The 26,200-nt window shown below is 54.6% G+C and overlaps 3 protein-coding genes and 1 long non-coding RNA gene across 8 annotated transcripts; 1 reads left to right on the top strand and 3 right to left on the bottom strand.

The window, feature by feature from the left end:
• Positions 1–277: 277 nt before the first annotated feature.
• LOC112875211 (beta-glucosidase BoGH3B-like) lies at positions 278–4,520 on the bottom strand. Of its 3 annotated transcripts, none has more exons than XM_025938978.1 (7): positions 2,945–4,043; positions 2,405–2,868; positions 2,224–2,314; positions 1,975–2,120; positions 1,632–1,875; positions 1,446–1,550; positions 278–1,362 (listed from the first exon to the last, which is right to left on the bottom strand). In XM_025938978.1, the coding sequence occupies exons 1-7, from the start codon at positions 3,221–3,223 to the stop codon at positions 493–495; spliced, it is 2,199 nt and encodes a 732-aa protein (XP_025794763.1). In that variant the 5' UTR covers positions 3,224–4,043; the 3' UTR covers positions 278–492. The 3 variants fall into 3 exon arrangements, with proteins under 3 accessions (XP_025794763.1, XP_025794762.1, XP_025794761.1); XM_025938977.1 differs by lacking the exon at positions 2,945–4,043 and adding an exon at positions 4,491–4,520 and having other exon boundaries at positions 493–1,362; XM_025938976.1 differs by having other exon boundaries at positions 493–1,362; positions 4,027–4,158.
• Positions 4,521–12,248: 7,728 nt separating this feature from the next.
• LOC112875326 lies at positions 12,249–14,302 on the top strand. The gene is made up of 2 exons (XR_003225178.1): positions 12,249–13,869; positions 13,957–14,302. It is a non-coding gene; the product is annotated as an uncharacterized LOC112875326 (long non-coding RNA).
• Positions 14,303–15,040: 738 nt separating this feature from the next.
• On the bottom strand, positions 15,041–20,144 carry LOC112875325 (beta-glucosidase BoGH3B-like). 3 transcript variants are annotated; one of them, XM_025939130.1, is made up of 10 exons: positions 20,009–20,144; positions 17,836–18,094; positions 17,542–17,746; positions 17,343–17,433; positions 17,078–17,220; positions 16,703–16,946; positions 16,510–16,614; positions 16,134–16,316; positions 15,831–16,038; positions 15,253–15,731 (listed from the first exon to the last, which is right to left on the bottom strand). In XM_025939130.1, the coding sequence occupies exons 2-10, from the start codon at positions 18,047–18,049 to the stop codon at positions 15,253–15,255; spliced, it is 1,872 nt and encodes a 623-aa protein (XP_025794915.1). In that variant the 5' UTR covers positions 18,050–18,094; positions 20,009–20,144. The 3 variants fall into 3 exon arrangements, with proteins under 3 accessions (XP_025794917.1, XP_025794915.1, XP_025794916.1); XM_025939131.1 differs by lacking the exon at positions 20,009–20,144 and adding an exon at positions 18,496–18,646; XM_025939132.1 differs by lacking the exon at positions 20,009–20,144 and having other exon boundaries at positions 15,041–15,731; positions 17,836–18,049.
• Positions 20,145–23,578: 3,434 nt separating this feature from the next.
• LOC112876527 (beta-glucosidase BoGH3B-like) lies at positions 23,579–25,960 on the bottom strand. Its single transcript, XM_025940654.1, has 3 exons — positions 25,720–25,960; positions 25,331–25,626; positions 23,579–25,189 (listed from the first exon to the last, which is right to left on the bottom strand). The coding sequence occupies exons 1-3, from the start codon at positions 25,958–25,960 to the stop codon at positions 23,804–23,806; spliced, it is 1,923 nt and encodes a 640-aa protein (XP_025796439.1). The 3' UTR covers positions 23,579–23,803.
• Positions 25,961–26,200: the final 240 nt, after the last annotated feature.

Genomic DNA, 26,200 nt, shown 5'->3' on the forward strand with positions numbered 1-26,200 from the left:
TAGCCATTCTCAAGTTGCCAGTTTTACCCTTTTGGCTCTGAGATGTGCTTTGGCCTCGAAATGTTCAGGCAGTGCTTTCATGCTTCTTCTCTACATCCCTGATACGGCAGGGGCTCCTGCTTTCACTTAAAAAAAAATGTTCAGGCATCTCTTTTCTTAGGGCAGCACTCTGAATTTTGTGTAGACATCAGTTTTGTTTTGCACCTATCCATTTCTGATTCTGATCCATTAAATCGAAATATGATTTCTACTTGATTTAACTAAGCCAACGTACAAGTAAAACTGCCCTTGAGAGAATTGAGCAAAGATCAAAGCAATATTATCATATAAGAATGAGGCCGCTCATCTAGTGGATGCTACTCCACAGTGTGAGCTGAGCATGCACCAAAACTAATCGACACAAACGGCCAAGGAAACAAGAACTCCCGGTTCATGTCCCCGCGCCAGAGCACTGTTTAAATCCAATTTCCTATCCCTACCACCAATCCCCTTCTAGTATGCGTTGCCCTTCGTGGTGAGCCCGAAGCCCAGCGGGAAGAGCGGGTCGTAGTGCGCGTCTCCGTAGTTCATCGGCAGCTGGTCCACCGACTTGAACCACGTCCGCGGCAGCTTCCCGGTGAACCCGTAGTCGCCGAACAGCACGTCGGTGACGCCCTGGCCCTCGGTCCCAGGCAGCCAGGCGGCGACGAGCGCGTCCGTGGCGCCCAGGAACGGCTGGATCACCACGGGGCGGCCGCTGAAGAGCACGGTCGCGCACCGCACGGCGCCGCACACCGTCTGGATGGTGCTCGGCCCCGGGTCCGGGATCGTCAGGTTCATGCTGTCGCCCTTGGTCTCCGTGTACGGGTGCTCGCCCACGGCCACGATGGCGTACGAGAAGCCGCCGTTCTTGACGAAGTCCGCGTCGGGGTTCTCCGCGAACACCACCGTCGTCGACGGGTCCACGGCCGCCTTCACGGCGTCAAGGATGGTGGTGCCGACGGTGATGCGGCCCGTGTCGCCCTGCCACTCGATGGTCCACCCGCCGCACTGGTAGCCCAGGTTGTCTGCGTGGCTGCCGGCGACGAGGATCTTGGCCGCCTTCTTCGGCAGCGGCAGCAGCGGAGCTTCGCCTGGCTTGCCGTTCTTGAGGAGCACGAGCGACTTCCTTACCGCCTCCCTTGCAAGGTCCCGGTGCTCCTTCTTGCCCAGCTGGTCGGCCATGGTGGAGTCGGGCATGGGGTTCTCGAACAAGCCCATGGTGAACTTGACGCGCAGGATCCTCGTCACGGCGTCGTCAATCCTGCTCATCGGGATTACACCGCTGTTGACGTGGCCAGTCAGGATGCTGATGAAGCTTTGGTAGTTGTTAGGCACCATGATCTACAGCACATCCCAACAATGGATCAGCTTCATTTCCAAAACATGGTAACAAGTAACAAGATTGAACTGCAAAGTTTGCCTACCATGTCAATGCCAGCAAGAATTCCAGCTTGGACAGAGTAGGAGTAGTTTGACCCTGCAGGGCTGGTGATCCTGTCAATACCCTCCCAATCTGAGATCGTGAAGCCCTGCAAAGAGCAAAAGAATTAGCATCTGAATACTGCATGATTCGGACCAATGGACTCCTTGAAGCTATAATTTCTGTTCACCTTGAAGTTGAGCCTGCCCTTGAGGAAGTTGGTGATGAGGTTGTGGTTGGCGTGCATCTTGATGCCATTCCAGCTGGAGTAGGAGATCATGACCGTGGAGACGCCCTTCCGGAGCGAGTCCAGGTAGGCGGGCATGTGGATGCTCATCAGGCCCTGCCGGTCGATGATGGTGTTGTTCTCGTTGATGCCGTCATGCGTGCCACCGTCGCCGACGAAGTGCTTGGCACACGCTGCCACCTTGTTCCTGCACAATCAATTTGGGCGAGCCATTTCAGAACATACGCAAGATGGTTGCAGACGGATCAACACCACAAGATGCTGTGCTGTGATTTGTTTCACTCACTTTCCGGCAACGTAGGGCATGCCGCTGGTGAAGTTCTGCGGAACGTCGCCCTGCAGGCCCGGGATGAGCTCTGTCATGGCCTGCACGATCTTGTGGTCCTCACTGTAGCTCTCGTAGCACCGCCCCCACCTCGGATCACGGCAGACCTGCGCACCAATAGCAAGATCAGCACCATGAAATTCAATGAAGCAATACCAATTAGGAGCAAGTGGAGCTGGCATTGTCGCTTCAAGGATTGGGAGTGCTCACCGCAATGCATGGCGCGAACGCGTACTGGATGCCGGTGGCTCGCACTTCGAGCGCGGTCGCGGCACCGATCCTCTTCACCAGATCAGGATCCCTGCACAACGCAGTTCAAAGGAACATGAGGAATTCAGTCAAACTTAGCAAGCGACACAAGCGGGCAATGCAATCTGGAATGTGTGCTTGCCTGGTGGCTCCGAGCGCGACATTGTGGGGGAAGATGGTCGCGCCGTAGACATTGTTGTGACCGTGGACGGCGTCGATGCCGTAGATCATCGGGATGCCCAGCCGTGTGGACAGGCACGCCTTCTGGAAGTCACTGATCATGGCCATCCACTCCGCTGCCGTCGCCTGCTTCCGCGGCACGCTCCCGCCGCCGCTGAGCAGGCTGCCGATGAAGTTGTCCTTGAGCACCTCCGGCGACGCGACCTGCCGCTCGATCTGCGTCATCTGGCCGATCTTCTCGGCGAGCGTCATCCGGCCGAGGAGGTCCTTGACGCGGGCCTCCACGGGCAGGCTGGGGTCCTTGTACGGCAACTGGGCGTCACCGTACGCCGCGGACCAGAAGAGCAGCAGCAGCGCGGCCACCGCCGGCGCCGTGAGCAGCGCCATCCTGTGCCGGCGAAGGAGCGGGACGAGGCGCTTCCGGACCTGCGCGTCGTAGCATTGCAGCGACCAGATCAGAATCTCCGTGAAGCGGTCCTCCAGGGGCTCGAGGACGCCCGACCTGATGCGGCCGGCGAGCTCGCCGCCCATGACCGGTCAACGTCGGCAAGAACCGGGGATGCGGAGATGCAGGGATCCAAGAAACCATCATGGCTTGTGCTAAGGACACTACGACGACTAGTTTGACTTGTCGAACGTGCCATGTGTTGGTGGTGCTTGCAAATGGATTGTGGACGAGTAACCGGTAGGCTGTCAGGATCAAGCTGCTCTTTTCTATCCATGCCGTTGCGAAAGCAATAGGCGCTCTGAGTAACCACGTGATGGGACTTGATGGTAACATTAGTTTTAACTAGTGTTTCGCTGGCAGAAAAGGGATTAAAATTAACATGCTGGAGACTAGATACTCTTGCAGCAGTCTCTTTAAATTCATAACACTACACACTACAGTACCAGCTGGCTGAACAGGAATTTGGCCGCAGTAAAAACAATTGCAATCTAACAAAAGCTTCTGCATATTAGTAAAGACCAAAGACCCAAAAGGCAGGAGAGATTAGTGTGCAACGAAAAAAAACCAGCACGCTAATATCAAACTATTTGCTTGCAAGGCACTACTACTACTGGTCTGCTGCTGCTTCAAGGCAGTGAAACCAAGGATGAAGAAGAATGGAGCTAGAGCCATGAGGACGAACCAATCAGTCACCAGAAGCAGAGGAGATGGAGCCCTGCCGTGCCACAAATGTGTGAGCCCGGCAAGAACAGCACAGGGGGGCCTGGGTTTATATGAAGCAAGTACGCCGTGCGTTTCACAGCACAGCTCCTATGAGGGAAAAGGTGAGCAAAAATCAATGGGTTTGTTGCAACCGATTGGAATCCCATCCCTCACACAAAGCCACCATTTTTCCCCTTTCCAAAAGCCCAACACGCGTGAACGGCCGGCCCCCGGACACGCGCTACATGCCATGAACAAGAGGACACTACAGGCAGCGCACGCGTGTTCGTGCAGTTACTGCGACGGCTACGAGCATGCACCACTACTTCGATGAGCAAGAAACCGCCCGGGTCTTACCAGAAAGGGAGGGCGGATGGGAAGAAGAAGATGAAGAACAGAGGAGGAGGAGGAGGAGGAGGCGAGCAGGAGACTACCGTGCGTTCCCCTCCCCGGCGAGTGCGCTTTATATAACGGAGCAAGGAAGCCGGGGCAGCGGCAGGTATGGCGGATAAGGGCTGGGGAGTGGTTGGAGCAGGGACCGCGCCCGCCATGGCAGCTCCAATGCGAGCCACTCCTCCCGCCGGGAAATATCCCCCGCGATAGATGATCCGCATCCGCTCCGCTCGTCGTCCCGGCTTGTTGCCTTCCGGCGCAGGCGCGCGGCGAAAGCAACCCGTGATGGATCCCCAGCCGGCTCCCTTCTCGGCGGGGAGAATTACCGGCACTGGATTGTTACTGAGTACTAACTACCACGGTTAGTGTGGAAGCCCAAGGTGATTGCAAGGTGAAGACGACGAGGAGAGCCACCGGAGACAGCAAGAGTACAAAATCCGTGTGAACAAGCACAGAAGAGCGCAAGAAAATCCTGTGCTCTCTTTCTGCCAAGTTGAGGACTCACTCGGGCCAGCAGTTTCATCCCCATCCCCATGTGAGCGAGGGGCACAGTGGGGACGCCCAGAAAAGCAACACGGCCTGCCGGAGCTGGGCGCCACCGGGTCAACAATCAAGCCGGGAGTTGCGCGAGGTCGAGCAATGCCAGAAATGGGAGAAAGCCCAGCGAGGCCGTCCCGGGGTAGAAGATGACTACGTGGTGGCCGTGCGAGATTAAATAGGAGCCAGGGGCCTTGAGTTACTTACGGGGCGGTGCTAGGCAGTCGTCTTGATCAAGGCAAGAACCGCGGGGGGTCGATTGCGTGTGACGACGACGCCGGAGATGGGCGCGGGTGGCCGGTGGGGAGCAGCGGGGGGACCCGGTCGATCGAAAGCGACGGCGGCGTCCGAGTCAGCAGCGAGCCGCCCGCAACCCGCCGCACTGTTCCTTGACGGCAGCACGCTCCACCACACCTCTCCTCTAATCTGAGCTATATCTGCACGGTGACGAGGTTATCCTGCTCCTTCCTCCCCTCCGTCCTCCTACCCAGCCGGCAGCAGACTATCTCAGCGCGCAGAAGCAACACACCTCGAGCAAGCCAAGCAACACAATGCGGGGGCTGGACGGAGGAAGACGAAGAGGAGGCGCGCTACGCAACGGCTAGGTGCGTGTGGGTGGGGATGCGAGGTCAGGCCATGGCGGACCCAATGATTTATAGCCGGGAGGCGAAGGAATCGAGGAACGGGCACCGGCCAATGGCGAGCAAGCTAGCGAGCAGCAACGGACGCGCGGGTCGGGCACGGCAGGCAGGGAAGACTGGGAGGCAGAGGACCCGGCGGGCGGGGAGTCTCGTTGAATAGCAATAAACCCCAACGTTCGAATCGGGGGGCGCATCCGGGCCGTCCGCGCCGAGATCCGACGGCTGGGATTCGCCGAGGCTGCCGTGGGGGAGGCGTTAGGTGGGGCAGGGAGGGGAACGTGAGCGCCATGTTGGGTGTCTGGGCCTCCTTTTGGCGATCTGCGCTTTTCGGCGAAGAGCCAACGGTTAGTAGCGCAATTCCCTGCAAAACAGACGTTAGGGGATTTTTTTTTTGGTGATTTGTACCACAGCTTTGCAAATCTCCAGGCTTGTCATGAGTTTCTGTTCTCGTGCTGGATGGAGGTTTCTTTTTGTTTGTTTGGGAGATGTGGTTGATTTGATTCCCTTGATTGCGTATTTTGATATTTGAACTCGGGAGCTGTACTGTTTGAGTTTAGCCTTTTCTTTTCTTTTCCACTTCTTGGTCGAGGTTGTGGACTTTGCATAGTTGGGAGGGTCTCTTGTTGGATGTTTCCAATGATCATTGAAATCCTTTTAAGTATTGGCCGTCTAATTATATTGGTCTCTTCATCTTACAAGATGTTGCTCTAACTATTATATTGGTCATGTAATAATAGTATAAATTAGCATTATAATGGTATTGTGAAAGTATATTTCGCCCCTCACATGATATGATGTGCCGGTACTAAATCTTAGGTTTTCATGAAAATAAAAGTTATATATATATATATATATATATATATATATATATATCACAGTATACATAAAGTCTTCTATGGGAAAGGCAAAGTACAGACCATGCACAGAGACGAAGAACCCGCACAAGAAGATGCCCCGTACAGAATATGATAGCGCCTGGACATCTTTTATCAGTAATTGCACTGTCTCAATGATTTATGAACTCTAAATGTCGCCGTCGCCATCATCCAGGATCGTGTTACTAACTTACTACACAAGTGAGGAAGTAAATTTCAAAGATTAAATCGGTATTCAAGTAGTGGAGAAGACAAAAGTACAGTGAAAATGAAACTCCTCCCCTCCTTTTTAACTGAATAGCACGTCACCGTTTCTTCTATCGAGAGGCAAAGTTAACAAAAAGAGAACAGGCACGTAAGAGGATAATTGATAGGGATGCAAGCAACAAAGTGGAGTGGACTTGAAAGGAGGACCCTGTGAGGGAGCACGCATGATTGAATGGTATGATAAGGACGTGTGCCGTGTTTCCTTCCATTTTATTGATTGCATTCGAGATCTGCATTTATTATTACCAACTCAGACCAAATTGTAGTGCGCGGCATCACGTTTGTGGAAAATGTGGATGCTCCTCCGCCCTGAAATGGAATACTCTCATATCCTAATAAGCAGAGACGTTGCGCTCGCTAAATATCTTTGTGTTAACTACTTACGAAACTTAATAACAGCTGACTTTAAAAAATTGCAATTCTTGGAGAGGGATCCATGTCTCTCTGTATCTTTGCACACTGTCTTTACCTTGATCTACTCCATCTAACCATACTTGTTTATTTAGTTATTACTACCTCCGTCCCAAATTACAATTCGTTTTGACTTTTCTAGATACATATATTTTGTTATGCATCTATACTCGAAAACATTTGACATATGAATTTATTGCAGAATGTAGAGTATTTTCTAAAAAAACAGAGAATTTGCGTGTCAAATTCCATCTGCCATGTGAATTTATTGCAGAGTGCAGAGTAGCATTCCCTTTTTTTTTCATATGCAACGTGTCTGGCGTTAAAATCTTAAATGTATAGTTCTAGCTGGAAGGAGGAACCCTTTTCAAGGCCCCATGTGGATCACCGTGACCCTCGTCCAATTTCTCACTGGAACTGTACCTGCACTATGAATCTATTGCAAAAGCCACTGAATTTCAAACACGTCCTGTACTCCTACGTATTTCAGTTCATGAAATCCCTATAATGAATAGTATAAATCATAATAAATGATATCTTCGCCAAAGAAAGCTGGCAGTTGAAGACAAGAGGAGCACCAAGTGGCTCCGCTAGTCCCACTGCAGTGACCGCACCGCACTGTCTATGTACGCCGCGCATGCCAGCCCTCATAAGATGCCGCTCGGAGATGATGGGTGCGCGTGCAGCCGTGCCGCCGCCGCCGCCTTGTGCATGATGTGATGCGCGCGCCGCACACCGCACCATGTCGATGGATATTGGATGACGATCGCGACGTCTGAATGGCTCCGTTGACATACAACCTGCATCTAGGCCTTGTTCAGATCCCTTCCAACTTCCAACTTTTTACACTCTCTCTCCATCATATCAATTTTGGAACATATGCATGGAGCAGTAAATGTATGTAAAAAAAATAACTAATTGCACAGTTTAATTGTACATCACGAGACGAATCTTTTAAGCCTAGTTAGTCCATGATTAGATAAAATTTGTCAAATACAAACGAAAACGCTGCAGTAGCAAAAAGTTTCAAAAGTTATAAAGATTTGCGATCTAAACGGGGCCTAGCACAATGTTCACTGTTCGGAAAAAAGAAAACAGAGAGAGAGAGAGAGAGATTAGAAAAAACACAATGTGAACCACGCCGCTCCTGTCTAACCGCTCACGGAGACTGCCATGGACTGTAACACGTTGCGGCGAGTACTCTCTCGTCACTCAGGTTCGAAATTCTGAAACTGGAGGCCACGCTGCCGAGCCAAGCCAAGCTACGTTCTGCGCTCAGTTGGGAACGGACTAGGATAATCCGAACCGGCCCGCCGACCTTCCTCGGCACCGGCGACCGAGAGGCTCGCCGCCGATCGACGAGCTACTTTACCATATCTTGCCTGTGCGGAAGCTGGCGGTTCACGCACGCAAAGGTGTGCGTGCTCCGGTCGCCGCGCGAGTGCCAGCCCCGCTTCCGGCCCCGTTCACGGCGACGAGCACAGCGGGCTGCGGGCGGCAGTAGTAGAAGCCATCGCCACGAGTTGGCTGGTGCGTGGTGGGCGCGCGGCGCGCACAGGGTCGCCATGGATTCGCCGGATCTGATGGTGGCCGGGTAGGCCGGAGCCCGGGGGGTTGCGGTGCCCTTTTGGAAAAGCGCACGGCCCTGATGCCCGATCTGTCTGGTGGTCCGTGACCCTCCTCCGGTCCTCCCACAGGAGGAGATAGATGTCGTACGGTACGCCCGATAACGACCTCTCCTCGCCGATGGGCAGTGCCTTCTCATCACAGCAATCATGTACCAGCACCACGGCGATATTTCTGGCGGGGTCGCGCTAGGGAGGACGCACGAGTGTCCCGTCGGAGGAATTCGATTTTGCGAGGAGCAGGCGAGCAGCCGCTCCAGTTCTTCAGGCTTTGTCCGCCGTCTACGGGTCGTTCCACTGTCTTGCTTGCCGGGCTAGGCACGTTACCAGCAGCCTGCGCCAAGGAAAACGTGGTAGAAGAGCGTGCGTTACTTACACACCGTGCCAACGACTGCAGATCGCAGCAGGGAAAACCACGGCGTTCATCAGAGCCAGCACTCGTGTGTACAGGTAAATTAAAACTTCTCCTCTGCTGAACAGCAAAGCTCATCGGGACAGCACGCTGGCAAACTAAAGAGCCAGGCGGGACACAGTCCATGCCGCCCCATCTTTTGCTTTCACGCATGCATCATCGCGCTTGGGCACGATCAGGACGGAGCAGCGCATCCAGAGATGCCAAACTCCGTACGAGCGGCGACGCTGACGTTCTTGTCCTGCTCGTGATAGGGGGCGTATACGGTAACAGAGCCGATGAGACCGCGCGCCATACCATACTAGTCCTACGTGGATGGCTAACCCCACCAGCGTCACGTAAGATGCGTCTGGTTTTTCGAGGGCAAGGGAGGACAGGTATTTCACGGCACGCAAGCAAAATGATACGAGTCGAGTCGTCACTGCAATGAACTGCTAGCTGGTCGTGTACCGTGACTTGTCCCTTGAACAACGAGATCCGGTAGGAAAAAAAAATACTAGCCCTGATGTGAAGTGATTAGCGTGCCTGTGGTACTCGACGGAACGAAATCAATCTGCTAATCCAGAAACTTCAGAAAAGAAAAGATTACGTCAGAACTGTTTGTAATACAGGAAGCGGGAGGTAGGAGAAGTAGAGCCAAGGCGGCTCAGAGACCTGCGCGGGTCGGGCACAGTCCCGCGCCGGCGCCGGCGAGAGTGGGCAGAGACTAGTGATCGGCAAGGAGAGGACAGCTTGGTGCTGCGATGTGCCGCTGTGCTGCGCAGCGCAACGTAGGACCGGGAGACCCATGTCGCCGTGCGCAGATACGATTATACGATAGCCCAGCGCCGTCCACAAACCACAGTGGGGTGTGACGCGCGCCCACCCGCACGCATCAATCGTACAAGAACAAGACGCCCCTCGACTCGACGACTGGCGACGGCGACGTCTGAACGCCTGTGTCTGCTGCAACCTGGTAAACAAGCGCCTCTGCTGAGTAGTTCAGTTCAGACTGCGATATATTTCACTGGGCTCAGAGTTCAGACTCCGATTTTCACCACGCTCGCCACCGACCCTGTGGCCAATCATATCTTATTACGGTGCCGGAGTACCCCCTGTACGCCAAAGCCTGCATGCTACGTACAACACTTCCAAGTTCCAAGTAAAATGCTGGCGATTCACAAGCGCGCGCGCCGGGACGTTCAGGCGCCACGCCACGCGACGACACGAGCACTGCGCTTTCTGAAAGGTGCGCCACCCGTCCCCGCCTGCCCGTCGGGCTCCGCACCGCACGTGACACCACCGCCGCCGCGTCATTCCGCCAGCTCCCAGTGCTGCCACGGAGAGCCGGCCGGGCGGGCGGCGCATGCGCGCCCCCTCGCCCGCGTGAGCTCGCTGCTTGCGCTTGCCGGTCGAGCTCTGAACCTGTACGCCGAGTTCGGTCTAGTATAGCCCTCCAGCATCCGACGACGAGTAGCGCACACACCTGCACAACTTCGCCTCTGCAAGGCGGAGTGACTGAGTGAGTGTCGTGCCTAGCTAGCTTCGAACGTCATTCCGAATGAAGTTCAGACAAGCACGGTAACAAGGGCTGGCTAGGTCCAGAGCCAGACAGGACACCACCACATCTCACGTGCACCGGCCACGTCTTTCCGCCACCTGATCACAATTAGGGATGCAAGTTATATATATTTTAGATCATTTGATCGATAATAAAATAAACTAGAATAGCATTCTACGTAAATAATTTAGGAGAAGAAATGAACTAGAGTGGCATGCCATCATAATTAATTAGCTGACAAAAAATATTATTGTACCTACTTGCATTCTTAATCCCAAAGCGTGTATTTGAATAAGAAGGCGATGAAGATGGGTAATCAGATGACGACGGAGCAGATGTGCATTATCTCTCTCTCTGTATATATATATACACGCGCGGCCGGCTGGCCGTATCCGATCCAAGTCCTTTATAATTTGCTGGGGTGGACGGAGCTGCGAGATGAGCGGATAGAGCTGCGGGCGATCGCGCGTGGTGTCTGTCTACGCGGATGGCTAATCCACCAGCTCGCGTGGCGTAATCCTGAATTCCTGATCGATCGATACGTGTTTTGTTTTGTTTTTCTTTACAGAACAAACAACAGAGGACACGTAGTTCACGGCACGCAAATGACTCGCATCGCGGCTAAGTGGGAGCCGGTCGTGTATCGTGTCTTTCGAGCAGGAGGCAGACAAATTTTGGAGCCGAAGTGATCAGCGTGTTTGCGTACTCAAAAGGATGGGATTTGGCTGTCCGAAAGCTACGGAAGGTGAGGTTAAACCATAATCTGGGACCAGGGCTAGCCTTTAGTTTTGACCTTGAAAGCAATGTGAAGAAGAAGAGGAGGTCAGGTTCTTGACCTACGACACCTTACTTGGCCTATGCGGAAAACATTGTTTAAGCTGTGACACACGATCAGGAAAAAAATATAGGTGGGGCGACTTTTAGCGACGGACTAAATCAAAATTAAAAACATACCAACTCACACCGCATTAGCACATCCACACATTGCAATCGCACAAGTTTCAAGCGAAGTTTTAAGATGTCATGTCAAATTTGAAGAAAAATAAAGTGATCAATATCGTAGAGCCATGTATGGGCCAGCGTGGGCGCGGCCATGCCCAGGCCCAGCTAGCCCTTGCTGGTCCTCGTCTCCGGTCTCCCTCTCCCTCCATGAGCTAGCTGCGCAGCTTGCACGGCTGCGCCGTCTGTCTCCCACGCGGCCGCCGTGCCGCGCGGCCAGCTGAAGCCGCCGAGCGCCCGAGCTGGCCAATCGGCCCCTGCGCACGCTCGCTGCTCGCGTGTGGCGTGCCCCATTGCGGTCGCGTCGGCAGGCTGCTTCAGCCACCGGCGGCGGCGCTAGGGCTGCTGCCTGCTGGCCTGCTTGCTACAAGGGCGTGAGGTCGTGAATCGTGAGAGCCAGGAGGCTGGAGATATGACTTGGGCAGTCAGTCCGTGGGCTCTGAAGGCCGGTTGGGAATTGGGATTAATTCAAAGGAATTTTGGGCGTCGGGCTTTTGGGACGTTGTTTACCGCTGGGCTGAACGTGCGCAGCTGCGAGTTCCTCTTCCTTCTTCCTCGTTTCAACTCCTCTCCAGCTCACGTCTGAGCCATCCATGGCGTTTGATGGGACGGTAAGGGACAGAGTGGCCGAGAAAATAGGAGGGATACTCGGGGTGAGTACGCCGGTAGCTGGGGCGGCCGCCCCACCCTGCCTACAGGGTAGCTCTGCCCCTGGACACGAGAGCTTGCAACTCCTTGGAAAATTACCATCCGGCGCCTCGCTCACCTTGCTTGGACAACACGACGCCTTCTCTTGCTGCAGTAACCTTAGCACGCAGTTGCAAATTGCCAATAGTAGGATAGGAACAAGATGTCGAGTCTCCAAAACCTAAAACCACGCCGGCCCGCGCGTCAAGCAGCCCAGAGGCTGTTCGCTCCTCGCGACCCAGCGCCCTGTGGCCCAGCAGGCCAGCACCTCTCGACTCGCGCGGCAACTGGAGGCGACCGCGCGGCGTGGAGCTGCATGATCCGTGCCTTATCGTCTCCGGTCGCCGCATGATCCGTTCCGCCTGCGCGGCGTGGAGCTGGCTCAGCAGCCCGCTGATCGTCTCGGCTTCCCGGCGGAGCTAGCTGCAGCATTATTTCAGAGGTCGCTCCCGGGGGCGGTGGTGACAGAACCAGGCCTGGCCGAGCCCTAGCGGCTGCAAAACTCTACAAACTAGCACGCGTCGGGTCGCCGCCGCCGCCGCCGTCGATCTTCGCCCACCAAGGGAGCAGGCGATCCGCTCCCCCCGCGCCGGCTGACCCGCGCGCACGGCCTCTGGCGTCGGAGCTTGACGAGGAGGACGCCTGCTGAGCTGCGTTGAATCTGGACCGCATAAGTCGGATCGGACGGATCCGTAGGTCCCAGGGGGTGGACGGTATTTCGCCTCCCGTCGCATGGAACGCCGCGGCTCGTCCGAGCACCGCCGCGCTCCGGCCGTCCCATGGCGGTCCTTCCTGGCTTTGCGGCCGCTCCCCCAGTGCCTACTCCTGCTTCATGCCGTGTCTTGCCGGAGTGGGTCGCCGTGTTCCGGCCGGCCGTACCTTGTGTCCGTCTCCGACCAAGCCTCTTCCTTTGGGTCGTGCGGCTGGTGGCAGCCGGCAAACAAGCTGAACACCGCTGCCGATCATGGCGCGCACCCAAGCTCAGTCGAGGGGGTTCTTAATCTCTACCAATTCCTCGGCATCGCGGAGGGCCAGAGTGCTGCTGCTTCTGACAGAATTGGCGCGGAGCAACAGAAAACAATTCGAAACACCACTGGGCCAGGGTTGAATCGGCGAGTGGCGACGACAGCAACGCTCTGGAATTGAGAATCGATTGGAGCAGGCAAGCAGACAATCAGGTATGTGAGAGGTGAGCCTTTCACTTTTGGGCTTTGGCCTGCTGATGGCCGGGGCGTTTGGCCACATCAAGGCAAGATGTGCGTCTCCCGTCTTCGTGCTCGAGACGTCTTCGTCAGTTCATCTCGCAGGGCGGAGCAGCAGCAGCATCGGGCAGATGAAGAACGGAGGGGGCGGCGAGGGCAGGGGTCGCCGAGGAAGAAGTCGTGGGGTCAGGGGCGAGTACGCCGGTAGCTGGGGCGGCCGCCCCACCCCGCCTACAGTGGGGCTGAGAGGGGCTAATTTGATAAATATTATTCAAAATAGAGGGTTTTATATAATCGCGATCCAAATAAGGGGTTTATTGTAAATATTTGGATCTCTATTATTAATCGTGATCTATTTTAGGGGCCTTTATGTAAACATGTAGGTGTAACTCGAAAAACCTTTCCCCCTTCCTCCCGCCGCCGGCGGCCGGCGCTGATGGCGAACCAGCGAGGCCTCCAGCCTCCCCTTGCTCCAGATGGAGAAGACCTTTAGCTCCTCGTATCCTCAAGGTCTTCACAGCTTCCCCGGATTCGGCGGCAGGCACCAGAGACGGGAGCCTACACTGGACGGACGCCGCCAAGGCCGCCACCGCGTAGTGCCGGAGACGAGCGTCGTCACCGGCGTATGCATCATCCGGCAGCTTGGATCCCTGACTACTCCGCGCTCTACGATTGCTCCTGCCTGCGGGTCGACTCCTTGGCGTTATGCAGTAGGTGACTACAAACTGAGAGTGTTTTCTCTGAGTTTTTTTGATAAAGTTTTCTCTGAGTTCAGTAACTGCGAGTCACAGCTGCAGCGTTTGGCGTCATGGAGTCAACATACCTGCACTGAAGCTTCAAATTGTCGGACGGAGTTTGAAAATTTTTGAGGAAATGAAGAAGAGGGTCTTCTGAAGATTCTCAAGGTAATGGAGTAACACCTACGAAAGGATCTGCAAAGATCTTCTCAACAGAAGCTCCATGGGGCAATCCCGCAAGATTGCTGCTTTGCTGAAGCTTGATCGTGCTAGTTTGTTTCTACATCCCAGGCTTTGTTTCAGTTAGGTTCACCAGTGGTCTGTTACCAGAAAAAAGTGTTCTAATGTAATTGGACCAATGGTTATCTAATTTGTGATCAGAAATCGATGAGTCTTTTTACGGTCCTTCACAGGCCCAAAAAACTTAAAAGACGTCATTTTTACCACGTCCCATCTCTTAGGTTATCTATTACTAGCTGACTAACTCTTAGGTTCAGTATTAACAGGACATAAGAATTTGATGTGTTTTGGTGTCGAAATTCTGCTTTTTCTTTCGATCTGACATTGCTCATCTGCAAGAAGCAGAAGTAGCTGGGGCACAGACATGAAAAACACATTCAGCCCAGGGCACTGGCATCCAGGAAGTCCTGTTGCTGGCATCAAGTTTGCATTCTCTTTAATGGCACTTTTTCCAATTCTTTACTTAACTAGAGCTAGATATCATCATAGGTCGAACAACGATAATGTAGCTTAGATAGCCAAAGATTTTTATTTCGGTCCAAGTAAAACCAGCATAGCTCTCCTGAAACAGTAATTGACCTATGATTTGTTGATACTGATTTTTAATTTACAGAATTGGAACAAATTTACATGTCCGCGTGGGCGTTTGGCTGATCTCCGTTGTTAAGAGATTTCCACCGGCCCAGCCTGCCGCCGGCCATCGCGCACCGATGACGAGCTGTTCCGTTTCTGAAGGGGACGCCGGAGCTGAAGCTGCTGCAAGGTCGTCGCGCAACGCTCTGCGCCAGCCGCTACACGACATGTCAATTTTTGATTTCGCACGCAGAGAACCGCGAAGACGTCGAGAGAATGGAGAGAAGCTCAGCACAAGGGAACCCAAACTTGCGTTCGCACGGTGAGCCGAAGCACGTTAGAGCGAGCGAATGCAACGCGCCTGATCTTATTGTTCATCATTGCCAAACAACTCACGCTAACAACAACCGCCTCAAGAAGAATGTGTGTGGCGAACCCAAATTCCCCCCCCCCCCCCCCCCCCCAACCAATGCGAAACCCTCACGGCCCACAAATCACTCACGGGTCACGGAGCCCATCACTCATTTCGTGCCCTCGGTGGTGAGCCCGAAGCCGAACGGGAAGAGCGGGTCGTAGTGCGCGTCGCCCACGCTCATCGGCAGCTGGTCCACCGACTTGAACCACGTCCGCGACAGCTTCCCCGTGAACCCGTAGTCCCCGAACAGCACGTCGGCGACGCCCTGGCCCTCGGAGCCCGGCAGCCACGCCGCCACGAACGCGTCCATGTCGCCCAGGTACGGCTCCACCACCAGCGGCCGGCCGGAGATGAGGACCACCACGCACTTGGTGGCCTTGCACACCGACTGGATCACGCTCGGCCCCGGCACCGGGATCGTCAGGTTCAGGTTGTCGCCGGACGTCTCCGCGTACGGCGGCTCCCCGACCACCACCACCGCGTAGTCGTACTTGTCGGCGAGCACGGTGCTGTCCGGGCTCTCGGAGTACACCACCTGCGTGCTGGGATCGATGGTAGCCTTGATTCCTTCCAGGATCGTCGTGCCTGTGCCATTGCAAGTCGTTGTTCATGAATCCTTGTCTGAAAGTCTGAACTGCACAGTACAGTAGCTGCGAGCAGAACGGAAAAGGAGGCGACGCTCACCAGCGGTGATGTTGTTGCCGGGCTGTCCTTGCCAGCTGATTGTCCATCCTCCGCACTGGTTGCCCAAGTTGTCGGCGTGGCTACCGGCGACCAGGATCTTACCGGCCTTCTTCGGGAGGGGCAGCGGCGGCGGAGTGTACGAGGACTTTCCGTTTTTCAGAAGCACCAGGGATTTCCTGACGGCTTCACGTGCCAAGTCCCGGTGTTCCTATCAAGATGGAAGGGAATCCATCAGTAACCACACTGCATGTATGATGAAATGTGCCAATTTCAGAGCAAGAGCATCAGGTTTTCAGAACTCACTTGCTTCCCGAGTTCGCCGGCAAGGCTGGGATCAGGGTAAGGGTTCTCAAATAGACCCATGCTGAACTTGACTCGGAGAATTCTGTAAACAGCGTCGTCGATTCTGCTCATAGGGATGACCTTGTTCTGAACTTGTGTTGTGAGATCGTCAATGAATTCTGTGTATGTATATGGAACCATGATCTGCATGTAATCGTTCAGGGCATGGTCAGCAGGGGACAAGCAAGTAGTCATTCCCAAATAATGATTTATAAGTTCTACCTATATATCCTTTCTAAATCAAAGAAAAGAAAGGTCGAATGGACTAATCTTAAGGCTTGTGCTTTGCTATTCCTAAAAAAAATAAAACTACATGATTCAGTTATCTTATTCTCACCATGTCAATACCAGCACCAACTCCGGCCTCAATGGAGTAAGAATAGTTAGCGTGAGGAGGACTAGTGATGCGGTCAATGCCTTCCCAGTCGGAAATCACAAAACCCTGTTTCCAGAAAAGTTGCAATCTGATTACGTAGCTGAAGAAAATATATAAACATAAAAATCATCAGCCTTTGTAATGAGCAACTGACCCTAAACTTGAGCTTGTTCTTGAGAAAATCAGTGACTAGGAAATGGTTTGCGTGCATTTTCTTTCCGTTCCAGCTTGAGTACGAGACCATGACAGTGGAGACTCCTCGGATAATAGAATTATAGTAAGGAGGCATATGGATGCTCAGCAGTCCATGTGTGTCGATGATTGTGTTGTTCTCGTTGATTCCCAGATAAGTGCCACCATCACCAACATAGTGCTTTGCACAAGCAGCAACATTCTTACTGCAGAGTATGACAGTAAAAACAGATTTAGTTCAGCCTTGTAATCTAACGCTACTTCCCACTTTTAAACAGGAGGCTCAAGTAGGACCGAAGGAAGATAATCCAACTATTGTCTCTTTGGCGTATATTACCTTCCAGCAACATATGGTCTTCCTACGTCATTCGCCGGAACTTCGCCTTGCAAACCAGAGATGAGTGAGGTCATTGACTGGACAACCTTTGGGTCCTCACTGTAGCTCTCGTAGCAGCGTCCCCACCTTGGATCTCTACAAACCTGGAAATATATCAAGTAAGCCATAGAAATGAGCTCCCAGGCATAATAAAAAAAGGGCACATTTACAACCGAAATGAAACATCCGGTCATCGACAAACTCAACAGGAAGAATTGCCTATTACCGCAATACAGGGAGCAAAGACATAGGGAATTCCGGTAGCTCTGACTTCAAGAGCTGTTGCTTCTCCTATTCTCTTGACAAGATCAGGGTCCCTGGAACAAGACGGCACACATCAACATACTAATACATACCAGACAAATACTTCTCAGTTTATCAATCTAGCATATTGGAGGCATATGACAAGTAGATGCAGCCAGTACCTAGTAGCTCCAAGCCCAACGTTGTGGGGGAATATAGTAGCTTTGTAGGCGTTGTTGTGACCATGCACGGCATCAATACCATAGATCATTGGAATGCCAAGGCGGGTGGAAAGAGCACCCTTTTGCATCTCAGTCACCATGGAGGCCCAAGCCTGAGCAGATGCTTCAGGAGCAGGCACACTGCCTCCACCACTCAGTACACTGCCTGCAAAACAGCACAGCATTGTCAAAGGCATACTCACCGGCCTGTCACGTTTTGCATTTTCTTAGGTCAGAATAATCTGGCTGGCGTACCTATGAAGTATTTAGCCAATGCATCGGCTGTGGCATTTTTCATCTCAATTTGGGTCATCTGGCCAATCTTTTCAGCAAGAGTCATCCGGCTAAGTAGATCCTTGACGCGAACAGCAACAGGCTGCTTCGGATCCTTGTACTTGAGGTACTCTGCTCTTCCCAGGGCTACCAGGCAGAACATGAGAACAAGTGTGATCTTGTGCAAGCTCGCCATCTTGCCTGTGTGGTTCTGATCACCACGAACCACCTATATATAGACCTGGGGAAAGGATGCCAAACAGATGAGTCAACATTCCATGGAACTTATCCAACAAATATGTGCTACTATAGTAGAAGTCTCTTGTTTGAAAAAAAAACTAATATTAGACCAGTTCAAGATGCTGCTGTAACCATCATAAACAAGAAAATAGGCACAAAGGGAGCAGATAGCTTAAAACGAGGTGGGTTTTCTCCCTTTCTTTGTCCATAACCGCGTAAAGTTGCCGAAACCCAGCAAGTTTATAGGGAAAACAAACCCAAAGCTACCTAACCTTGATTGATTGAACTGAGCCGGCATAAAAGAAAGGGGTGATGAAGCCAAGCATGCAGTATAAACAGAATATTATGGGCACTGCCACATCATGGGCATAAGACTTTTTCAGAAGCTAGCACAATCAATACCTCACAATATACTCAAAGTGAGGAACTAGCACCCCGCATGAGCACGACCGCAAACACAAAAGGCAGGAATATTTCCTAAGAAAGCACCGCACAGAGGTTCTTTCTTCCTCCACAGCCTACGGTTGCTGCCTGGGAAAGGTGAGAATGTCCTCAAAGAAACGGAAACCCCGATTCCTCTTATAAGCACCAGTGAATGAGCCGGCCAGTGGCCCACGCGCGGCACACCGACATGAGGAAGGCGAGGCAACAGAATCAAAAGAAATCGAAAGAAGTCATGCCCTTGATTAGTAGGGGGGTGGACGTGAGGAGCTGTCGCTAGCGACCGCTGAGCATAACGATCCCTCCAGCTCCACCTCCACCACTCAGCTCGCGTTCGCAGCACCATGAGCGGCATCAGTCAGTTGGAATGTCGCTGTGGATAAGATCAGCGGCCATGATTAATCGGCCTGGCCATCACTATTCATTAATCCAAGTTGCGATCATCCACTCCGTCTCCCACTGACCACTCTGCCCACAAAGCTTGGATATTTACCAAGTACAGTATTCTGGTGTGCATGCGGCGCGCAGCCCTTTGAAAAAAAAAAGGACAGCTCGTCTACGAGACCCTAAATAGAATGTGCTCTGTCTGCACTCTGGACTTCACTGGCCGGGCCGCGTCGAGTTGTTTCATCTCTACGACAGGGACGCCGGACCAGAAGAGGTGGTCTCAGCACGCCAAGCCTTCTACTCTTCTTGCTCTGCATCGCCAGGTTCAAACCGTGGAATGGCAGAATGGGACGAGCTAACCACTAAGTTCTAGATTAAATAGGATGTTCTCGGGGGAAAAAGATTAAATTAAGAGAATCTTGGACTTGGAAGACTAGGCCTACTAACCACTAAATAATGGTGCAGTGCAGGCATCTGAGGATTTTTTTATTTTAAAAAGATAAAGAGATATTTTTCAGCAAGCTGGCCATTAGCACTTAGGCAGCGGCACGCAAGCCCGATTACTCGTATCAGAATTCAGAAATTCAGAATGAATCCCCACGCGTGCAGCGCGCATCCATCCGCGCCTCGGCGGTTGCCTATGCGAGCGAGGCTCGCATCAGAAATTCAGGGCACGAGGTGGCGAGCAGGTCACTCTCCACTGCCTCTCCCCAAACGTCGAAGCCATGGCGTGCCTTGTAGTACGACACCATGGATGGGGGCTACGCTACTGCTCCCTCCCAATCCCATCATCACACTAGACTGGAGCCCAAGACGCAAACCAGACAGGGCGGGTGGTTCGCAAATCCACATCCGCCGGCAAAAAGATTTCTTTAGCCTTTGGGGCCTTCCTCATTGGGGTCGGTGGCGGCGGCTGGCGAGCCCGGAAGGCCCCAGAAAGCCGCCTCCTTCCCGTCTCAACTGACGCGTGTGCGGCGCAGTGCAGTAGTGAGTAGTGACGGGACGGAGGGGGAGCGGGAGGAGGAAGAAGAGGTGAGGTGAGCGAAAAAACAAGGAATGCAACTGGGCGAATCGGAGGAGGGCTCACCGATTACCGGCCGGCGGAGCGGCGAGCGAGCCGCGCTGCGGCAGCGCAGCACAGCTAGCGCACGGGAGAAGCTGGCACTCTGGCAGTGGCGGCTCGGCGGGGCGGGGGAGGCTGGCGACGAGTGACGAGGCTTTATTGCGCCCGTCCACCCCGCCTTTACTCAGCAGCTTTTTCTTTTTCACCCGCCACCAGAGAATCTACTGAGACCAAGGACGGTCGGGCCGCGCAATCACGTGAAGATCTACCGTACGCGTCACTGGGCAATGGACCCAGAAGTCAATTGTCGAGCACTGGCCCCACGTGTAAATGGAATTTTGGGTAAACACGATGGTTTCTCTTTTTTACATGTCCGTTTTTCCCCCCTTTTTTTCTTGTCACCGGGTGGACGTGTGTGATCTGGGCTCGGGACTCGCGACACCCTCCCTTTTGTTTTCTTTCCCCGGCATACGTCTTCCTCGCGCGAAGCTACCCCGTAAACTACTCCAGCTGCCTTAAAAAAAAATCTTCTACTCGTACGCCAACGAGATTAGCGGTCTGGTTAATACGGTACGGTGCGCGGATTAATTAGTGGTTAGTACTCCACCAATAGAGACGTTGGCACGCTGCCGGTGTCGGCTTACGCCAACCAACGGTCGATTAGAGTAATAAAAATAGTTTAGCCCGCTGCCGACTACAAGATTGCTATGTCATCTAAAGTTAATATTGTAGTCAATAAATATAATAGATTGACTATTATGTTGGCTAAAAGAGTGTTGCGTAATTAATATTACACCCACCTGCGTACTCTCATTCTCTCACCTCAGTTTGGAAATTTGTGCTATAGCCAGTTATGAGCTGGCTACTATCCTACAGTCAGCTCCTTCTCTCTCTTCTCTCTTCTCTCCTCCACCTCAGCATAAATATAATAAAATAAGTCTTATAGCAAGCTGACTAGATCTTATTGTACCTGCTCTTATTAGCAGCAATTTACTTCTGCTCAATGCGGAATTTCTAGAACGAAATACAGCCCGATTGACGGCATCTTTTTTCAACATCAAAACGGATGAGGCTCCATCATTGCTCCTGCTACGCGATACTCTTCTTTTTATTTTGAAAAGCTGCGCGATCTTCTCTTGACCCTCTCCTTCCTGCACTGGGCGCGCAACGCTCGGGGCTCCTGTCGATGGCACGAAACCACGTCGCCCCCGCGGGAAATTTGGGGATTGTCGCCGCGGCTGACGACGAAACGCAAGCGATCTTCTCCCCCGATCGTTGTCCCGACAGCCGGCGTGCACGAACGCAAGCTCGCCGGCGACTTAATCCCCAGTCAGGCGACCGCGAAACTGTCAAAGGATGCGATCTTTCCCTGACGACGACGATCTGACCTCCGGAAAAGGAATCACGGCGGCGGATGAGGGACACCTTTCAGAGGCTGCAGCCGCCGCAAAAGGGAAATGCAATGCTCCCATAGACCAGCAGGCTATCGGCTACTAGCTGGAGGCGGCAGACGCAAGCTGGGACCACAATAATAGCGACGCGCCACAGCACGTGTCCACTGTCCCTCCCTTACTCGAGGGACACCTTATCTGCATCCGTTCCCCTTACACACCTGCACGTCAAAAAGTTGCTCCAGATCGTGATAGATCCAGATCGCGTTAACGCTGCTGCACTGCATGGGATGGGGCGAGCGACGGAGATCCAGATCACGAGTCCCGCTCTGACAGACCGAGAACAGTAGCTGCACGAGAGCGACGAGCCCCTCGTCGCGTCTGCGATGATCACGGCAAACAGAAACAGGTCGCGAAGTTTAGGTGCTGTTGCCACGCTGGGGCGCAGGCAAGTGGCCACCTTTCGCAGGCGCTCGCCAGTAAAGAAACCCGTGCGTGCTGGGATCGTTAGGCAAGAAGCCACCTTTTCTCAGGCTCTGGCTCTCAGCAGTTAAAAACTCGTGCGAGGCGTGGTACGTCGCAGCAAGACAGCCACCCCCACATGGGACGGAACGGGAACAAAAATGCGGTGGAAACGACGAGCGGGTTGATGAAACGGAACGAGGGAGTATATACTGGCACTTCACGAGCAGTAGTGACAGTAGCAGCGCACCTGTCAGGTGAAGTAAACTGCCAGCCGCGCATGCAGGGCCGGGCCCCCGTCCAGCTACGGCCGCACCGAGCAGTCAGTGGCACAGTAAACAGCCCGGCCACACGGCACCAGAAGGCCCCCGCTGCAACGCTGGATCCTCTGACCCGCGCGTACCACCCAGCTCTCGGGGGCCGGGGCTCTCGGCACCCGGCGTCGCGCGTGTGGTCTTGACGGGAGGAGTTGAGTCGCGAGTGTTTTGGTTGGTCGTCGCTGGCCGGATCGTGTGATCTCGAGGGTCCACGGGCGTACCCAACGCGGCGTACGACGACGTACCGGGACGGCCGGCGCAAACCTGCCGTGCGCGGCGGCGCCATTATGGGCTGATCAGGCAGAGGAGGGGTTAAGCTACGAAGGTAAACCTAATTAGAGGAGATTACTGCCTTAAGCGTGTGCGAGCTTGTTTGTGTGGGTTGGTTTTCTAACCGCTTTTGTTATTTTATTCTTCTTAATATAAAAATATGTAGCCCTGCCGCGTGTTCGTGAAAAAAACAATTCAGAGAGGATTACTTGTTGCTGTACGCCGATCTACTGATTCCTTCCACTTGGCTCGGGGAAGATCAGCCAGTTACCGCTACGACTCGGCAAGCGTGCCGTGCGGAGACGCAGCGCATGAGCCAAGAGTGCACGCTGAAGTGGTGTGGCAGGTCGGCCCTGCAGCAGTTTTCTTATTTTTACTACTTGCAGCTGGGTCCGTCCAATAGATCGATGGATCGGAGAGATAACGAAGAGCAGGCTTTGTCTAAAGCGGCCATCGGGCTTCGATGCCCCATCATTGCTCTCCGCGATGATCACCACAAGGGGCTTTGGCAGTCACTGGGTTGTCGTGTACTCATACCACAGATGTGCTCCATCAGCGTTAGCACTTAGCAGCCAGCCGTGCACGCGTGGATTACACCACGCCCGGCGCGGCAGTGAGAGATGCTCCGGCGATGTGTGCTAGCTAGATGCGGCCCGCCGCCGGGCGCGAGTCCGTCGGGGGGACCGACCAAGAGAACATTCCAGGCTGCAAAGGCCGGAAAGCCTGCCTAGCTAGCATCAGGCGCGGCGTGGCCCGCCAAAAGAGTGGGCCTCTCCCGTCGTTTGGTGGTTGGAGTGGGACAGGCCAACCAGGCAGCCAGGCAAGGCAACGGCCCCATGCGTGGCCCAGCAGGCCAGCAGGCGTCTGAAGATCACGCAGCGATCCGACCGCGGCGTGCTCGCGCCTCCGTCCACGGACGAACCGGCCGATCCGCCGAAAGCTCGCCGTCGACTACCGAGCCCTGCGCCGGCGAGGCTAGCCGCTGGGAGCGGAAGGAGCATGCCGAGCTGCACGGGGCGGCGTGCCGTGTCGCGAAGCTTTAGCGGATGCAGAGGAGGAGGACGGTACAGGGTCACAACAGGGCCTTTTTATAATTTTCTGTTACACGTGGTTGATGGTCGCCATCAGCGATGGAAAAACGTGCAATGTGTGATCCAATAGTGTTGTGTACATTGGGCCATGAACGTGACCTTGAATTGCAAAGCTAACAGAAAACAGACGGGAGTGTCACATTTCTGATCACTGTAAGCTCCAAACCAACTTCTTATTTTTTTCCCTCCCAATCTTTCCTAACTTACACATCTCGCTTAGTAATTATTTTCCGTTCCCACTAACTAGCTCCGAAGTAACCAGAAGTAAAAAAAGAAGAAGAAGAAAATCTAATCGTGGCCCGCGGCCTTGGTGGTGATCCCGAAGCCGAAGGGGAACAGCGGGTCGTAGCGCTTGTCGCCGTAGTTCATCGGCAGCTGGTCCACCGACTTGAACCACGTCCGCGGCAGCTTCCCCGTGAACCCGTAGTCCCCGAACAGCACGTCGGCGACGCCCTGCCCCTCCGTCCCCGGCAGCCACGCGGCGACCAGCGCGTCCATGTACTCCACGTACGGCTGCACCACCAGCGGCCTGCCCGACACGACGAGCACCACGCACTTGACGAGCCCGCACACGTCCTTGATCACCTCGGGCCCCGGCGACGGGATCGTCAGGTTCTGGTTGTCGCCGGCCGTCTCCGCGTAAGGCGGCTCGCCCACCGCCACCACCGCGTAGTCGTACTCGCCGGCGCCCTTGGCCAGGTCGTCCTTGTCCGGGCGCTCCACGTAGTCCACCGTCGTGTTCTTGCTCACCGCCTTCTTGATCGCCTCCAGGATCGTGGTGCCGGCGCCGGTGAGGTTGTTGCCGCTCTCGCCCTGCCACTTGATGGTCCAGCCGCCGCACTGGTTGCCCAGGTCGTGCGCGTGGCTGCCGGCGACGAGGACCTTCTTGGCGTTCTTGGACAGCGGCAGCATCCCCTCCTTGTGCCCCTTCTTGCTGTTCTTGAGCAGGACGAGGGACTTGCGGACGGCCTCGCGCGCGATCGCCCGGTGCTCCTTGGAGCCGAGCTCCTTGGCGAGGCGCGGGTCCGGGAGCGGGTCCTCGAAGAGGCCCATGGTGAACTTGACCCGGAGGATCCGGCTGACGGCGTCGTTGACGCGGTCCAGCCTGATCTGCCCCGCCTTCACCTGCTTCACCACGTCGGCGACGAACTCGGGGTAGTCGTAGGGGATCATCACCATGTCGATGCCGGCGTGAATGGTCTCCTCGATGGAGTGGTAGTAGTGCTTGTGCGGCGGGTTGGTGATCCGGTCCACGGCCTGCCAGTCCGTGATGACGAAGCCCCTGAAGTTCATCTTGTTCTTGAGCGTGTCGGTGATGAGGAACTTGTTCTCGTGCATCTTCACCCCGTTGAAGCTGGAGTAGGAGATCATGACGGTGGAGATGCCCTTGATGACGGCGTTGTCGTAGGGCGGCATGTGGATGCGCATCAGGTCGTGGAAGCTCAGCACCGTGTTGTTCTCGTTGATTCCGCGCTGCGTGCCGCCGTCGCCGACGAAGTGCTTGGCGCACCCGGCCACCTTCTTGGACCCGCCGACGAAGGGGACGCCCTTGGGGTGCTTCGAGGGCACGTCGCCCTGCAGCCCGGTCACCATGCTGGAGGTCATCAGCTGCACAAGCCTCGTGTCCTCGCTGTAGCTCTCGTAGCACCGGCCCCACCGCGGGTCACGGCACACCTGATGATGGCATTGACACGCATGTCATGTATACATCCACCTTCAGTTCATCATCACTCCATCGACGTACTTCTCGACAGAAATTTCAGTTCAGTTCAGTTCAGAACGAAGATGGACAGCAAGAATAAAGGCATGGGTTACCGCGACGCATGGCGCGAAAGTGTAGGGGATGCCGGTGGCCCTGGCCTCGTGCGCCGTGGCGTCCCCGATCCGCTTCACCAGGTTGGGGTCCCTGGTGGCGCCGAGGCCGACGTTGTGGGGGAAGATGGTGGCATTGTAGACGTTGTTGTTGCCGTGCACGGCGTCGATGCCGTAGATGATGGGGATGCCGAGGCGTGTCTTGAGCGCCGCCTTCTGCATCGCGGCGACCATCTTCTGCCAGACGGACGCCGTCGCCTTCTCCGACGGCACGCTGCCGCCGCCGCTCAGCACGCTACCTGCACGCACCCCCGCCATGTCACGTCCACGCAAATGCACACTAGCTAGCTAGTTCATACAACAGCACACGGCGGCGGGCGACGAAGACTGACCGACGAAGTACTTTTCGATGACCTCGGTGGTCGCGTTGGCCCGCTCGATCTGCGACATCTGGCCGATCTTCTCCTCCAGCGTCATCCGGTTGAGGAGGTCGTCCACGCGCTCGTTGATCGGCTGCTTCGGGTCCTTGTACTTGACGTACTCCGCCTTCGCCTTCTCCGCCGCCGCCGCCGGCAGGAGGACGGCGGCCACGAGGAGGCACGCGACCGCGGCGGCCGGCGGCGAGCGCGCCATCGTGGAAGAAACGAACCGACTCGACCTCATATCCCTGCACGCAGCAGAACACGTTAGAATGCGACGTCGAAGAGGCAGAACCCGACGATTCGTAAGCACGGGAACAAGCTGAACCCGCAGCGGCTCTTGGACTGACCAGTCAGGATTCAGGAAGGATGCGAGCTGGTGGTGGGGAAGGAAGGAGACCGGACAGGAGGAGGTGGCCGAGCCGGCGCGGGATTTATAGCGGAGGGCGCACGG

Source organism: Panicum hallii, chromosome 9 (assembly GCF_002211085.1).
Source record: "Panicum hallii strain FIL2 chromosome 9, PHallii_v3.1, whole genome shotgun sequence".
NCBI classification, from domain to species: domain Eukaryota; kingdom Viridiplantae; phylum Streptophyta; class Magnoliopsida; order Poales; family Poaceae; genus Panicum; species Panicum hallii.